Source organism: Amborella trichopoda, chromosome 6 (assembly GCF_054954075.1).
Source record: "Amborella trichopoda isolate Santa Cruz 75 chromosome 6, AtrichopodaSantaCruz75HAP2 v2.0, whole genome shotgun sequence".
NCBI lineage: Eukaryota > Viridiplantae > Streptophyta > Magnoliopsida > Amborellales > Amborellaceae > Amborella > Amborella trichopoda.
Window position 1 is genome coordinate 44,669,138 of NC_142341.1, and position 15,732 is coordinate 44,684,869.

The 15,732-nt window shown below is 36.7% G+C and overlaps 1 protein-coding gene across 5 annotated transcripts in view; it reads right to left on the reverse strand.

The window, feature by feature from the left end:
- The window catches only part of LOC18442737 (sphere organelles protein-like protein), a 42,761-nt gene that overhangs the window by 7,801 nt on the left and 19,228 nt on the right, over nt 1–15,732 (reverse strand). For all 5 annotated transcript variants that reach the window (XR_016056742.1, XM_088868558.1, XM_020672562.2 and 2 more), the window contains 2 exons: nt 6,624–6,701; nt 5,329–5,476 (listed from right to left, as the gene is read on the reverse strand). Coding sequence is in view for 4 of the 5 variants with exons in the window: in XM_088868558.1 (XP_088724684.1) it covers nt 5,329–5,476; nt 6,624–6,701 (226 nt within the window). In the remaining variant the exon portion in view is untranslated. The remainder of the gene's footprint in view (nt 1–5,328; nt 5,477–6,623; nt 6,702–15,732) is intronic.

Here is a 15,732-nt window from a genome sequence, read left to right on the forward strand (position 1 = left end):
ATACCCCAGGGCACAAACTCATTTCTTAAACTCTATTTTTCACTACTTTAAGCACACAATTAGTTGTGTTTTGTTAAATTTTATTAAATTTTAATTTGAATATATTTTTCTTACTTTTTGGGATTTGTTTTGTATTTTTTTACTAGTTTTCAGCTGCTATAGTTCTCGGCCCTACTTGGACTGCATTACTTGGACTCGGATGAGTACTCAGCTGGGGCATGGGCCAAGTAATCAACCCGAGTCGAATTTTCGAACATTGCTTCAAATAGACTTCAAATATACAAGGAGCAGGAGATGAGATCAAAGAAGTTGAAATGGGCATCAAGGCACACTACATAGGTGGAAATCCTGAGAATGAGAAATATATGAACTTGTGGACAGAGTTGTCGATGCTGACCAGATAAAAGAAATTTTTCACCCAAAGAATCGGGCAGCTGATGCAATTATATTTCATGTGCAGATATTTTGAATGTGTGTGGCTGTTTTTCGTAGGAGTTGCCTAGTGCATGTAACATCTCTTCAATCCTGAGTTTCAAGATCTTTGTATTTGATGGTGAAGCTGAGCCGATAGAGTTGAGTCTTCTCCAACATGGGGAGGATAATGCAAATCAATAGATGGGCTGATTCAATATTTTTATTCATCTAAATTTTAGGGGGACTTAGTCATTTCTTCTTTTTTTTTACGGGTTCATTTTTAGGCTTGGTTTGCGGGATTGAAAAAGGATTTTTATTTTATTTTATGGGCATGCTTAAGGGTGCAGTTTCTTTAGCATTGGCATGAATGACCTAGTTTCCAGGATTTCATGGCCCTATTTTGATGGGAAGAGTTCCTTTTTGTTTTTTGAGTTATTGTCAGGATAGGCAGAAAAAGGAAATAGGCCTAGGCCGTCTCGAAGCCTAGAGTGTAGGATTTTGATGGGGGGATTCAAAAAACAGGAAGTAGAAGGGGAAGCATGGGATTTTGAAGTCCTAGGATAGTGGAATTGGCGAGGGAAAGTAGGAAAGTTATAGATGAATAGACATAATGTTTCCAAAAAAGGCCAAGCGGCGCCATGCAGCCAGGGAAGTTTAGGCCGCCTAGCGCCTAGGCGGGCGCCTAGAGCTTAGGCGGTCCTGTAGAATAAAAAGTTGTTTTACAATAAGATATTGTGGAAAAAAAAAAAAAAATACATATTGAAACATATTTTAGTCTATAATCCAAGATAGACATCGATTCATTCATCATCAAGAAAATGAAAAAAAAATAATAATAATAACACAAAAGTTAGGGGGCACATCAAATGTCTGTAGTCCACATAGACTCCATACTCCATAAGTCCATATCCATAGTCCACATATAGTTAAAACTTAAAAGTTTACAAACCACTACTGTACACAACCAGGAGGAAGAAAAGAAAAATGAAAGAAATTTAGACTTGAAGACTCAAAAAAGTCCTCAATCATCAATCATCATCAAGAAAAGCAGGGTCCCCTCTTATTTTTATAAAAAACACCCAAAAATGCCCCTCAACAAGGGGAATTTCGGCCTCTGGGTGGGGCACAAGCCTTGGCCATTGGGCACCCGCCTAGACGGGTGCCCAAGCGCCTAGGCGTCCGCCTTGGGGCAGGCTGCCTATTCTTACCGTCTAGGCCTGAGCGAGGTCCCCAAGTCCTCTGAACCGCTTAGGCGCTACATGTGGAACAACGAATAGAAATTTATTACATGCAGTTCTAGAATGTTGTGTTTGATAGGAAAGGGGGGGAGGGGGAGGAGAGAAGGGAGAAAGAGCAAGAGAGTGAGAGAGGGACGATTTCTTTGGATGTTTTCTTTTTATTTTGTTTATCTAACCTATGGGATGCCTATACTCATAACTCATGGCTTTTTTGTATAGCATATCCACGCTATGGCTAGTCCCAGTTGGTCATGCCCGTCCCAAGCCTAAAGAAAGGAGGAGGGTTATGTTAGGTGGGCGGCCGATGTAAAACTTAGCCACATCTATTCATGAATCCTACATTAACGTTATATGTTCATGCTAAAGCGTTCACTATAAGCGACGCACTGTATCGGCACTTGGGTGCAATGAGAAATGAGTAAGGGTTAGCTAAGGTGTCCCCTAGAAGCGACGCACTGCAACATCACCCAGCTGCAGCAATAAGTAGGCAAGAGTTCCCGTGCCATTTTGGACAATTGCAGGTAAAGAAGCTAGTCCAAGAGAATAGGATCCATTTACCCGCACGGAATGTAGGAATTCTAACATGTAAGAGTATGGAGTTAGTGGACACAATGACGAAGGACTTAACATAGCTTGCCTATAAGAAACTAAACAGAAAAGGGTAAAAGCTAAGGAAATCAACAAATATAAACTTTAGAATATAGGAAAGGATAATAATATAAGTGGCATAGGCATAATAGCAGACAAAGATTTCAAGGATAAAGTAGTAGATGTCAAGAAAGTAGGTGATAGGCTCCTATAAATTAAACTTGTATTAGGGAAGGAAATAATTAATGTAATTAGTGCTCACGAGTTAGGTTAGGACTAGAGAATAGCGTTGAAAGACAATTATGGGAGGACATGGATGGACTAATTCAAGGGATACCAAATGGAGAAAGGACCTTTCTAGGAGGGACTTAAATGGCCATATAGGAAAAGATAAAGGAGGATATGAAAAGATACATGAAGGATATGAATTTGGTGTAAGAAATGAGATGGGTGATGTTATTATTGATTGTGCTATAACTAGCAATAACAAACACTTATTTTAAAACACGACATGAACATTTAATAACTAATAAAAGTGGATCATATAAAAGCCAGATAGACATTTTTCTAGTAAGAAGGCAGATCAAGCATCATGTAGAGATTGTAAGGTTATCCTAGGGAGAGTTTGACCACACAACATAGGCTCATAGTTATGAATGTTTGCATAAAGAGATAGAAGAGGAATGAAGTTGATAGTTGTCCAAGAATTAGGTGGTGGAATCTAAAAAAGGAGAAAATAGACTTATTTACGAATAAACTGATAAAAGAAGGGAAATAAAATTCTGAGGATACAGTTAATGTTATTTAGAATGAGATGGTTGATAGTATCACGAAAGTGGCTACATAAGTTTTAAGAGAATCTATAGGGAAAAGACATTCAAATACGGAAAATTGGCAGTCACGTGATGATGTTCAAAAGGCCATTAGCGAAAAATGATCATGTTATAAAACTTTACAATGGAATAGAAATGATCAAAACTCAGAAGAACATTAAAAAGCTATGAAAAATGCTAAAAAAATGGTACAGCTTAGCTTAAGGAATATGATGGCCTATACAACAAGTTAGGGAAAAAAGAAGTTGAAAAAGATATCTTCAAATTAACAAAAATGAAAGTGAGAAAGTGTAGGGAGCTCCATCATGATAAATGAATTAAGAGTAAAGATTAGAGTGTCTTAGTGAAAGATGATGAGGTCAACGAAAAGTGGAGAATTTATTTTTAAAAATTATAAAATGACAAACACTATGGGAGCACGACACTAGGAGGAGCATTTGACATAGACGAGGCTAGAGGTTATAGATACATTCGTAGGATTAGGATATCTGAAGTGAAAGAAGCTTTGAGAAAGATAAAGATGGGAAGGCTTTAAGACCAGATGGTATCCCAATGAGGCTTGGAAGTGCATGGGAGATATTAACATAATCTGGTTGACCAAGTTGTTCAACAAGATGATGAGAATAAAGAAATGCCAAATAAATAAAGGAAAAGTATTGTGGTACCTATTTACAAAAACAAAGGAGACATACTGAATTATATGAACCGTCGAGGGATCAAACTTATGAGCCACACTATGAAGAGATAGTGATTGAGCAATGACTAAAACATGAAACGAGTGTATCAGAAAACCAGTTTAGTTTTACGCCAGGCAGGTCAACAATTGAGGCTATTTTCCTACTTAGGCAATTGATTAAGAAGTTTAGGGAGGAGAGACATCCACATGGTCTTTACTGCCATAGAGAAAGTATACGATAGGGTACCTAGAGAGTTAATTTGGCAAATGTTGAAAAAGAAAGGAATCTCTAGAGGATATATCGACATGGTGATAGATATGTATGAGGGGGCATTTTTGGAGGGATGTTCTAGAATCTAAAGGTTTTAAAATTAGCCAGACCAAGACAAAATATATAGAATGTAACTTTAGTAATATTAGGAATAGAATGAGGTAGTAATTAAGATTAATTGTCAATAAGTACCTAAAAGAAATTATTTTCGATATCCAGGGGTCGATAATCCATGAGAATTGAGAGATTGACGAAGATGTTGTACATAGAATTAGAGTTGGGCCGACGAAGTGGGGATGTACTTCCTGAGTTTTATGTGATCGCCGCAATACCGCAATACCAATAAAACTTAAAGGAGTTTTATGTGACCAGCCATTTGGGCAGTCAAGAAACAATATATCTATAGAATGAGTAAAGCTGAGATGAGGATGTTGAGATAGATGAATGGCAAGACAAGAAATGATAGAATTCAGAATGAATACATCTACGGGAACTTAAGGATGGATCTAATAGGCAATAAGACGAGGAAACGTAAACTTAGGTGAGCTGACCATGTGCAACGTCGACTTCGAACAACATCGGTTCGGGGGCAATTTGGTACAAGTGGAAGGCTCTAAAAAGACAGAGAAGACCCAAAAGGACATGATTGGAGGTAGCAAGAAAAGATCTGGTAACTTATGGTCTAACTAAGAGTATGGCCCTTGATAAAACGGAAGCGTGGAACATGATTCGTATGGCTGACCCCAAATAGTCGGGCCGATGATGATATATATTTACTTTTATCAAAAAGGGTGACGTCCATGTGAAGGTGTATGTTTTTCTTTTTATGGGAATGAAAATTTTTAAGAAGGGAAAGAAGAGTGCTTCTCTCCTTTGGTCTAAGCGAATTTTCAGATTCTGGTTTCATCAGAAATCAAGTATTCTGGGGCACTATATTTCAGACCTGTTTGCAAGTTTTCCTAAGGCAAGTTATATTTTTCTTATTTCTTTTTGAGTCTAGAGTCTAGTTTCTTACGGTAAATCTCAGAGGAGGTATGTATGAGTTCAGGGAGATACATGGGTTATAGTGGAAGATGCTCTTCTGATTTTACAGAAACTGCTAAATTTTTTTAAAAAGTAGTACCTTATAACATCTAGACGAAGTATCCCACACTAACAATTTTTCGTGGATAATTCATAATTGCATGGCCATACTGGTATTGCAACATAAGAATTGCAAAGGATGAAGCTGAAAAACTTTATGCAAACCTGCTCTCAGACACCAATATTATGCTAACAAACTAGGGAGACAAGAAAGCACCATCACACCTTTACCAGCAGGCTTAAAGCGAACGTGTCCCGGTTTAACCACCACAGGAACTATTTCATCCTCATCTTCATCCTCAACTTGACCAGATTCCCTTGGCTTCGAAAATTCTATTTGAATTGCCTTTTCTGGTGAATGGCTCTGAAGCTCCTACACATGCCAAAGACACTAGCAAGTGAGCACACACAGAACTAGAATGATTAGAAAAGGCAGACCAAAAAAAGATGCATCAAGATAAAATATTTCATAAGCACAAGACCACGAAAGAGGCATAACAACTAGACAGTTCAGCAACTCCAGTTAATGCATGTAACTGCAGAATGAATAACCCAGGAAGACAATTTCAAAGATCACTAAGGATCATTTGATTGCAAAATTCTATCAAATAGTGTTTTCTTCAAATTGCAATTGACCAAATAACAATTTAGTTGAGTTATAAATTGTTATTATGTGATGTGATGGAGGCAGCGTGATGGTGATGGCACAGTGCAATAGTTGTGCTGGTCGCAACGAGATGTTAGTGGTGGCGGTGGGGGTGGTCGTGCTAGCGGTGGGGATGGCGGTGGAGAATTGGTGGTGGTGCAGGTAGGTGGTGGTAAGTGGTGGCAGCGGTTGTGGCAGCGGTTGTGGCAGCGGTAGTTGATAGGCTGTGGTGGTGGAATGGTGGTGGCTGTAGGAAGTAGTGGTGGGGCAGTGATGGTGGTAGTGGCAAAGTGATAGTGATGATAGCAGCTAGGCAGTGGAGCTAGGTGGTGGCAATGGTGGTTGCTTAGTGGTGGTGCGGTGGTGGCGGCAGCGGCAGCAACGGCAGTGGTGGAGGTGGGGTGAGTGGTGGCCACAAAATGGTAGTCAAGTGGTGGCGGTAATGGTGATGATGAGAGAGAGAGAGAGAGAGAGAAAACCAAATTGAATTTTTTGCAAAACAACTTGGAGTAGTTTTGCCAAAAAAAAAAAAAAAGAGAGGACGGGGACGGGGGAGGGGGAGGGGGAGAAGGGGGGGGGGGGGGAGGGGGGTATTGCAATTGGGAATCTTTTTTTTTTTCGAACATTGACTGTTAGTTTTTGAAATTGTTAGTAGTTTTCAAAAGGGGTTAGCATTGGTAGGAATGGAAACCGAGACTGATAACTGAGTCACAGGTGGTGCTACCACCTTGACCTCAATTCAAATTTGCGAATCAACCATCTGCTGAGATCAGATTACTAGTGAGATTTCCACAAAATGCCCAAATTGCAATTTGACTGGGAAAACAAATGGTGTCTAAACATGCTTGCTAAGCATCAAATAGTAAGGTAGTACCACTTTGCTGTTGTTTTTAGCTAGCTCCCGCAGCCATTGCCTTTTGGCTTTCTTACGACGAGCACTTCTGCTAGGAAGCTGAAAGATAAAACCAAGAAATGACCAAGATTATTTACTTAGTAGTAAAACACATCAAGTATAATAAAAATTAAGAACGCATTTTGCAAAAATTACTAAAAGAACAAGTGAGAAAGAACAGAAACATGCATTCCATTTGCCCTTTATGTAATATCACTGCAATGATGTGCAGATCTGGAGAACAATTTGAACAATTGTCTTTTTAGGTTAAATTTTTTTGAAAATGGCTAAAGAATTATGGAAGTCACAACAAAGTGCCTCAAGTAAGATTACTTGTAGTGAATAATCTTACATGACAATCGAGACTGCAAACAGTTTTTTCTTTTTGATAACAATATTTCATTAATTGTGTAAAATGTATGTGTATAGCATTGTGGATATTAAAAGCTATGCATCTGCTGCGCATCTAAAAAAGAGATATGCATCTATTATTCTATACAATTTAGGAGACAAAAAAATCAAAGAAAAACAAAGACAACGAGCTAATGAATTATGGTGACAGCCAAAGCCAATCAACTCTCGCTATAGCAAGACTATCTGCTATCTCGTTGGACTCTCTATAGCTGTGCTCGAAGGGCACAGTCATTGATAAGCCTAAGTTGTCTCTTAAAAAATGTAGTCTTAATGGGCAATGGGCACTCTTGTTTGCCCATGGAAGCACATTTGCTGAATCTTCTGCGACCAAAATGGGGTTCCAGTCCGTTTTCAAGTTTTGTAATCCAATCAAAAGAACTAGTGCCTCTGTCATTGTTTGCATTGCAATGGCCTGCTAGACTTGAGAGAGTCGTTAGCACTGCCTCTTGTTGGTCCTCACAACACCTCCAATTCCCCTCTAGAACTACCTTCAAAATTGAGTTTACTACAAGATTTGAAAACTCTCATCTTTTATGTATGGTTCACAAGAGCCCCAAACAGTCTGTCTATGGCCCAAGTTACTCCCAATCATTTTCATAGTTCCAATGGCAAAAGGAAAAATGCTCCACAGTGGGTAAGGCAGAACCATCTAACAAAGATGATCAATTATAATAATTTTGTCCTAGTAAGCTAACCATATAAAAATCCATAACATAGATTTTTTGTGCTTGCCTTTCTTATTAAGTTTAAATTTTTAATAGGTTAGGATATGCTAGTCAATCAATGTATGAGAAAGGAAAATTTTCAACAGATTCTAAGTCAAAAAAATTTCTCTGAGTTGAGATTTGCAGTTTTCTTTTTTATAAGTAAATGTCCCTTTTCCCTCGCAAGCCTTCAACATCCTTTTCCTGGACCAAGTGTAACCTATTCACCTGGATCCCAAGAACATGTCTCTGTAGTTTCTTATATTAATTGTTCAGAGCCTAGAGGATTCATATAGAAACATGTAGTGGGCTGGCATACTGGCCTATGCGCGTTTTACAAGAGGGATTTTTGGACCACTAAAGCCATTCATGCAGCTAGTCCTGTTGCTCGCTTCAACCCATCATGTCCCACGTTTGTCTTCATCATGTTACAACGATTGCGAACAATGGCATCACATTCCCCCTCCAACATGTTCAACACAAAGGAATCAGACTAAACATGCACAGAGTAGGTCTTCCATCCATACGGAGCATGATATGGTCCCCTGTTGGTAAATTTTCTATTCATCCTATAAAATCAGTTTCTCAAAGTTAACTGTCTGGTCCAAGATCTTTCCCATAGCATCACCACATAAACTTTAGAGCCACACTGAGCTAAACTGAAACCCTCGAAGATGATAGTTTCGCTTTCGACAAACCCTCCCTGACATGAGCTCCTCAATCCAACATAAAGAGAAAAATCTTCCTTTTTTCCATAATCAGTATGTAGATATTGTTTGGTGAATTCCCACAAAGTAATTTTGTTAGGTTAGTAAACAAAAAGGTAGAACCCCATTACCGAAAACACCTAAAGATCTTAAATAAGCACTCTAATTAATAGATGCCATGGATATACAGACATGCATCAATAAACCACTGCATCCCAAACCCCACTCGCTTAACCATAAACTCCAAAGAAAGACCAGACAATATAATTGTAGAACATTTTAGTCAACCTATATTCAATCCAAAGGTTCCTAGGTCCATGCAAAGAGTTAAGAGTCCATAAGCTATCGATGCTCTGTCTACAATCTAGCTCGCTTGCAAGAGCCTTTTTGCATGGACCTAGTTCCTGAGTAATTCTCGTTTGACAGATATCACAATTCCCAAATTTGTACGTGAATCAAGATCGAGGAAAAGGAAAATAAGTCTTTGAATCACTGACTGAAACTCATTGTCGAATCTTACTCACCAGAATATGGAGGTAATAATGATATCAAGCCATGCATATTTAGACAGAGGAGATGGATGAAAAACAGAAAAGGTTCCAATCTTTCTTGATTGGATATATTGTTGGTATTGAACCTTAATGGAGATTGACAGTTCCAAAGATCACCTAAATATGGGTGCTCAATGGTAGCCTCCATATAATTGGGAGGAGAAGAGTGGGGGGGGGGCGGGAAGGGGTGGATGGTAAACTTCCTGAAATTGCAACACTTTCAACCATTCCCATATGTGTTCATTTTCTGCACCTTCGTCATCATTCTAAGTGTACGCCATCTCTTGGACACATAGCACCAGCAGTTAGGAAACCAGACATACTAGATGGTTCTCTAAAGCAGAGAATGCATATTGCTCAAGTATGTGTCAAAGTGAAGTACAATGCACCCTTACCAAAAGAAGTTCTAAACTTCTAATAGATATAGGTGATGGAGATGCATTAACCAGGTTATTGAATATGAAATATTCATCAAAGTTCTGTGTTGACAAATATAGTAATTTCTTGCTTAAGGTTACCTTAGGTAATTAATCAAGGGTAAAATAAAAACTTTCACTAGAAAGACACAAAAGCACTAATTGATTATAAAATCACACACATTGGTTGTTGTTGGGGGTTTGTGGCCTTTAAAGGCTGTGAGAACATGTAAAAAGGCATTTATAGTGGATTATACACTTCAGTGGGAGCTTATGTGTTGTTTGACTGACCAAGGGTTAGGCAGTCTATGGCCCTCATCATGTCCAAAGCCTTGCGCATATGGCACTACTAAAAAGGGTTTTCAGAAATTCATCCCTTATTAAGGTTAGAGAGAAAGGTGAGATCTTGTGTTGCCAAATTGATGGTGGCAAAGGAGATTGTCCCAAAAGTGATCCCGCCCATTTTCAGATGCCCTTGTGGTCATTACGCTTGGATTGGAAGTTGAAAAAAGTAAGTTTTGCAGTCTATAAAGTTTTTCGGCGACGAAGCCACCTTGAACAAGGGGATGAAAAGGGTTCCGAGGGTTTTGTGAGCTGGGTTGAAGATATGTAAAAGTTGCACTATGGATGGGTTCAAGGGGTGTTTAAGACATCTTGAAGGGTTAGTGTTGGGTGGTTGCTATGGTGTAGGGGTGGTTTGAATTCAAGAGCAAGATCTAGTGGCACCAAGTTTAGGAGGTTTAAACCTAAAAAATAGGGAACATATTTTAGGGGAGCACTTACATTAATTTTAGGAGAAGTGATTTTAAAATACAAAATTTTAGAAGAGATTACTCCCATGCAGATGAGAGAGAGAGAGAGAGAGAGAGAGAAAGACTGATAGAGAGAGAACATGTAGATGGTAGAATAGATTGTAGAACCTAAAGAAATTCAAGTTCCACAATAAATTAGGATGCAGAGATTGATAAAGAGAGAAATTTTGGGCAATGCCCACAAATTTTACGATATTCATTCTATCCTAAAATAAGGGAATCAATTTACCTACATGGGGCCAAAGACTACTTTTTAATTATCACCTGACCCTCCTTTATTCTTGCGAGACATACCCACCCTTTAACTGTGGCTTAATAATACAGTACAAATAACCAAACAAGGATAAGGATACATACCTTCATATGAAGAGCCTAGATACCACTTGAAATTTCCCAAAATTCAAAGCATGGTTATAGAAAGGAGAATCCTATGCAACATATTGATACATATTTAGTTTATCAATTGTGGCATATGGTACATGTATAAAAATATAACAGATCTTTTTTTATATTAATATCATATTCGTATTATGTTCCAATCAATGTTCAAAAAATCGACCCGGCAAAGGTACTCGGGCCCTGGCCGAGGCGATTTACTCAGCTGAGTCTGAGTAACTCACTTAAGTTCAGCTCCTTTTTTTTTAAAGAAAATAAAGACAAAATATAGTTATATATAGTTCAAGTGTCAGTTTTTATCATTGAGCCACATATGGAAATCGACCTCTTAACAAGAGGTTGTGGGATCCACTCTCGTGGAGGCCACATTTTTTTAAAAACTCCAAAAAGAAGGATGTTTTAAAACTTAAAAGTTGCGTAAAAAAATGCCAGCAACGGGATTGGAACCCTGATGGGTTCAACTTTACGTGTACATAACAACCAAAAAGCCACTTTAAGCTATTTGATTCAAATTGAAGGTTTTAATATATTTAAACTAAAAAAAAATGGTGCACAACCAAATCGCCCAAAACTTGCCTCACCCATAGGGCGTGGCCGAGTTACTCAGCTGAGTCCAAGTTACCTCGGCCGAGTCTATGAACGCTGGTTACAACCATATCACTTACAGGTTCTGAATATATATTTAGACACATTCAGACATGAAATAATTTAGGTGCATCATAATTTTCGATATATCCTATCATCATGCAATTTTTCTTTCTTTTTTTTGACAAAGCATCATTGCATAACTTCCTATTGCATTCATATTCGAATTTATAACTGATTTCATTCTAAGTTATAGGTATCCAAGAATACCAGTTGCAATATTGATAATCACACCATGTTGTCATCAACAAATGAAACATATGGAAGCACTTGGGAATCCTAGTGGCACTCTTGAGGGGCCACATCAAGGAAAACCACTTCCTCGTTTTCTTTCTTATTCTCTATACGATAAATCCATACATCTCCCATGCTTAATAAAATGACAGGAGGTCCCCATTTATTTTATTGGCATGTGTCCGTATCCTTTTCCAATTGTATCCTACTAATTCTTAGTTTCTTCCCATTTTACGCTTCTATTTCTTGGAATTGTCCAGCTCTCCATATTAATGGTTGTCTATTAATCTCTCTCCATAATCACTCACATCCTTAATACACCCCAAATTTGAAACTCCCAACATTATTTCCTAATTTAAAGCTCTTTACTTCTCTCTACCTTTGTATGTGATCTCTCTCCCACCTTCTCTCTCTACCCCACGCCCTCTCTTCATTTGAAACCAAAACCCACAATAACCCATTTTAGAGAGAAATAAACCTCAAAAAAACTACATTTCATAGGATCAAAGTGTTTCTCAAAGTTTGGAGTTCGAGCAATCAAAGTAAGTGCAAAACTTTATTTTTTAGATCGTTTGTTTTATTTTGAGATGTCTTCTTCAGGAGTTAGTCGGAGTGGAGAGTTGGAAAGATGGATGCAACCCGAATCCAAATGACAAAACTTACGTTAGATGCAATTTTTGTGAAAAAGACACAAAATGAGGCATAAACCTGTTTATGAAACATCTTGCCGGTATTAAGGGAGATAGTGCCCCTTGTAAAAATGTTCCTGAAGCTATCGAAGAGGAGATTAGGTAATATATAAGTTGTGTAAAATAAAAACAATAACAAAATCCTTGTCATAGATCTAGTTCTGCTACTTCTAGAAGAAGTGCTCCGGGTTGGAAGTATGGGTACAACCCAAAACCAAATGATAAAAATTATATAAGGTGTAATTTTTGTGAAAAAGATACCAATGGGGGTATTAGCCGATTCGAAAAACACTTTGCTGGTGTTAAAGGTAATGTTGCTTCTTGTAAAAAGGTTTCTGAAGCAATTCGGGATGAGATTAGACAGCTTCTGAATTTAGAAGAACCAGAAAATAATAAAAATGAGCCTTGTTCTATGGAAATATCTTCTCCGGGTTCTTTTAGAAGTGGTGATCCGGGTTGGAAGTATGGTTATAACTCGAATCCAAGTGATAAAAATCATATTAAATGTAATTATTGTGGAAATGATACTAATGGGGGCATTTACGATTTAAAAAACACCTTACCGGTATTAAGGGGGATGTTGCCTTGTGTAAAAATGTTCCTGAAGCTACCAGGGAGGAAATTATACGAGAAAAAGGTAGAACAACCAAAACTCCTAGGGCCTCATCTGCACAGTCTGCACATACCAGTAAGAGGAAGGTAGAAGAAGAGAAGGAGGAAGAGGCAAATTCAGAAAAAACAGAGGACGAGCGTTATATTGAAGAGGGAGATGACTCAGATGATGATGGCCACGACTCTAATGCATATGATGAGGCTTGACCCATTGATATTCCTTCTGATGATGATGATGACGACGACGACTGAAGACTCTTGCCTCTTGGTGCTGAGTGTTGAGTGTTGACTGTTGTATTGAGTGTTGGCTTTTATATCTTAGACTGTATATTTTCTAAATTTCTGTATATTTCTATTGTGTTGAGTGTTGACTTTCGTATCCTAAACTTGTATGGTTTTACAGTTTACTGTTTTAACAATATGGATTATCAAAATTCTCTTCTCGACTTCTATCTTCTTTTTTTTCAACTTGGAATCTGGGATTGTGGTTATTTCAACTGGGCTACCGCCCAGATTCTGGGCGGCAGCCTAGGCGCAGGGCGGCCTGGACCCCCCATGCCACCTAGGACCCGCCTAGCACTTTTTGATACACTGGGTACCAAACAACACGATGGTGGAAGATGTATTGAAGAATTTAGACAACAAAGAGTACATTTTGAAATAAAGCTTCAATTAATAACTTATATTCATCTTTGAATTTAGTTTAGCAATCTTTGCAAGATCCATCTTATATTATTCCGGGGAAGGTCAACAAACAATTAGCCTATTTTTTTATTTCATACTTTTGGAAGTGACACTAGAAACTGCTGCTTTCCTTGGAATGATGGTGAATTTATTTTGTTACAGTTCTAATCCAATTCCTTTCTACCTCACTGTAACCAATTAAAACTTTTTAGAATATAGTCAACATTTATTTAAGTTTGAAGACGTCTAGCCATTAATATGGAGAGTTCGATAATTCCAAGAAATAGAAGTGTAAAATGGGGAAGAAACTAAGAATTAGTAGGATATAACGGGAAGAAAAAGGACACAAGTCAATAAAATATAGGGGGGCCTCCTCTCGCTTTATATATAATAGATAGATAGATGGATAGTTATTTAAATTTACATATAACTATTCTATTTTTTATATTGTAATTTATCAATAATTATTTAAATTATTATAACTAATTACTTTGTTACAATAATTAATAGTATAGTAATTGTTATAAAGTTCACATGATAGATATATATATGCAATTAATTATACCAAAAATATAATTGGAATAAATTACACAAGTATTTAGAATCCTAATTAAATATTTTCAATAACTCATAATCATATAAATATAAATTTGTAATTATGTATTAATAGAATAATTTATTTGCTAATATTATTTTAAATTAATTTTAATTATTTTAGAATTTAGAATCCTAATTAAATGTTTTCAATAACTCATAATCACATAAATATAATTTTGTAATTATGTATTAATAGAATAATTTATTTGCTAATATTATTTTAAATTAATTTTAATCATTTTAGAAAACATTATAACTCATAATAGAAAAAAAACACTACGGTAACTAACCAAAATTACAAAAAGACAAAGAAAGAATAAACCCTTCTATGTTTTTCTTTTTTGCATTTTCAGTTTCTCCAATTTTAAAAATAGTACTTATAAGTAAATAATACATTTACTAATATACGTAAAAATAATTTCATTTATATTAGTGAATGATATAGTTGGATATATATTAAAAAGGAAAAGTAATTAACCGTAAATGCAAAATACAGATGTAAATAATGTAATTGAAATTATTTTTAGAAAAATAATTACCTCAAAATGTAACATAAATAGAATTATAATCATATTTTGAAATTTATTTGATATGTTGTTGCATTTCTATTTTTTCTAATTCTCTAGAATAATATTTTCTGACAAGTAAATAACAACTTTACTAATATGATTAATAATAATTTTAAAGTTGGTTATAGAATAATATAATTAAAATATAAAAAAATTATTACCTAATAAAAGCCCATACGTGAAGATGGATCCAACAAATTCTCTCTTTTTATAACTCTCTATAATCGAATATGTCAGTTTAAAATTAAAAATTTATTTATTGATTAATATTTAGTACACGTGCATATCACTAGTCTCAAATGATGCATAAGCTTGTGCTTTTTTACAACAAAAAAAAAAGAAAAAGTACTGAAGCCACTCCACAGAAGAAGCTGACATATCATTAGTATGGAACTCCATCCCAACCTTCCAATCCCACCTTGACTCCCCTTCCCTCCCCACCCCAAAACAAAACAAAAAACAAGAGAAAAAGCAAAACTAAAAGAAGAAAGAGGGCGAGGGGGGGCAACCTCACATTTTTTAATTAAAGCCACACAAATTTGGGGGAATTCATGGTGAAGCAAAGCCAAAAAACCCTCGAAATCGCTCCCTTTTCCACAAAAATTTATATTTTGCATAAAGAAGACATAAGCTCCTTGTCTATGAAATTATTCATATTCTAACGAACAAGGGCAAGCATATCAATATCATGCAGAGACCTAAAACTACAAGGATTTTTTTCCCTTTTTTAAAAAGTATAACCATAAGAGCATCTCAATCTCCAGATATGTACTGCTGAGATCATGTGGGAGCTAAGCCATAAGAATAAGAATTAAGATGAGTTTCTCCAATTAAGTGCCATTTTATAAGGATTCCTCCCTTTGGAGCTTAGGAAGAATAGCACACATGCTAATTGCTCATGACTACTGTAGACAGCATGGCACTAGGAGAGAGCTTAGATGCAGGACAGAGATATGTCCCTTGAGCGAACAAAAGAAAGGCAACACATTTGGATGGCTATTTAAGCACAAGTGCAAATTTTTTTCTTTCTGCATGAACATGGATGCCCAACGTCTAATAAA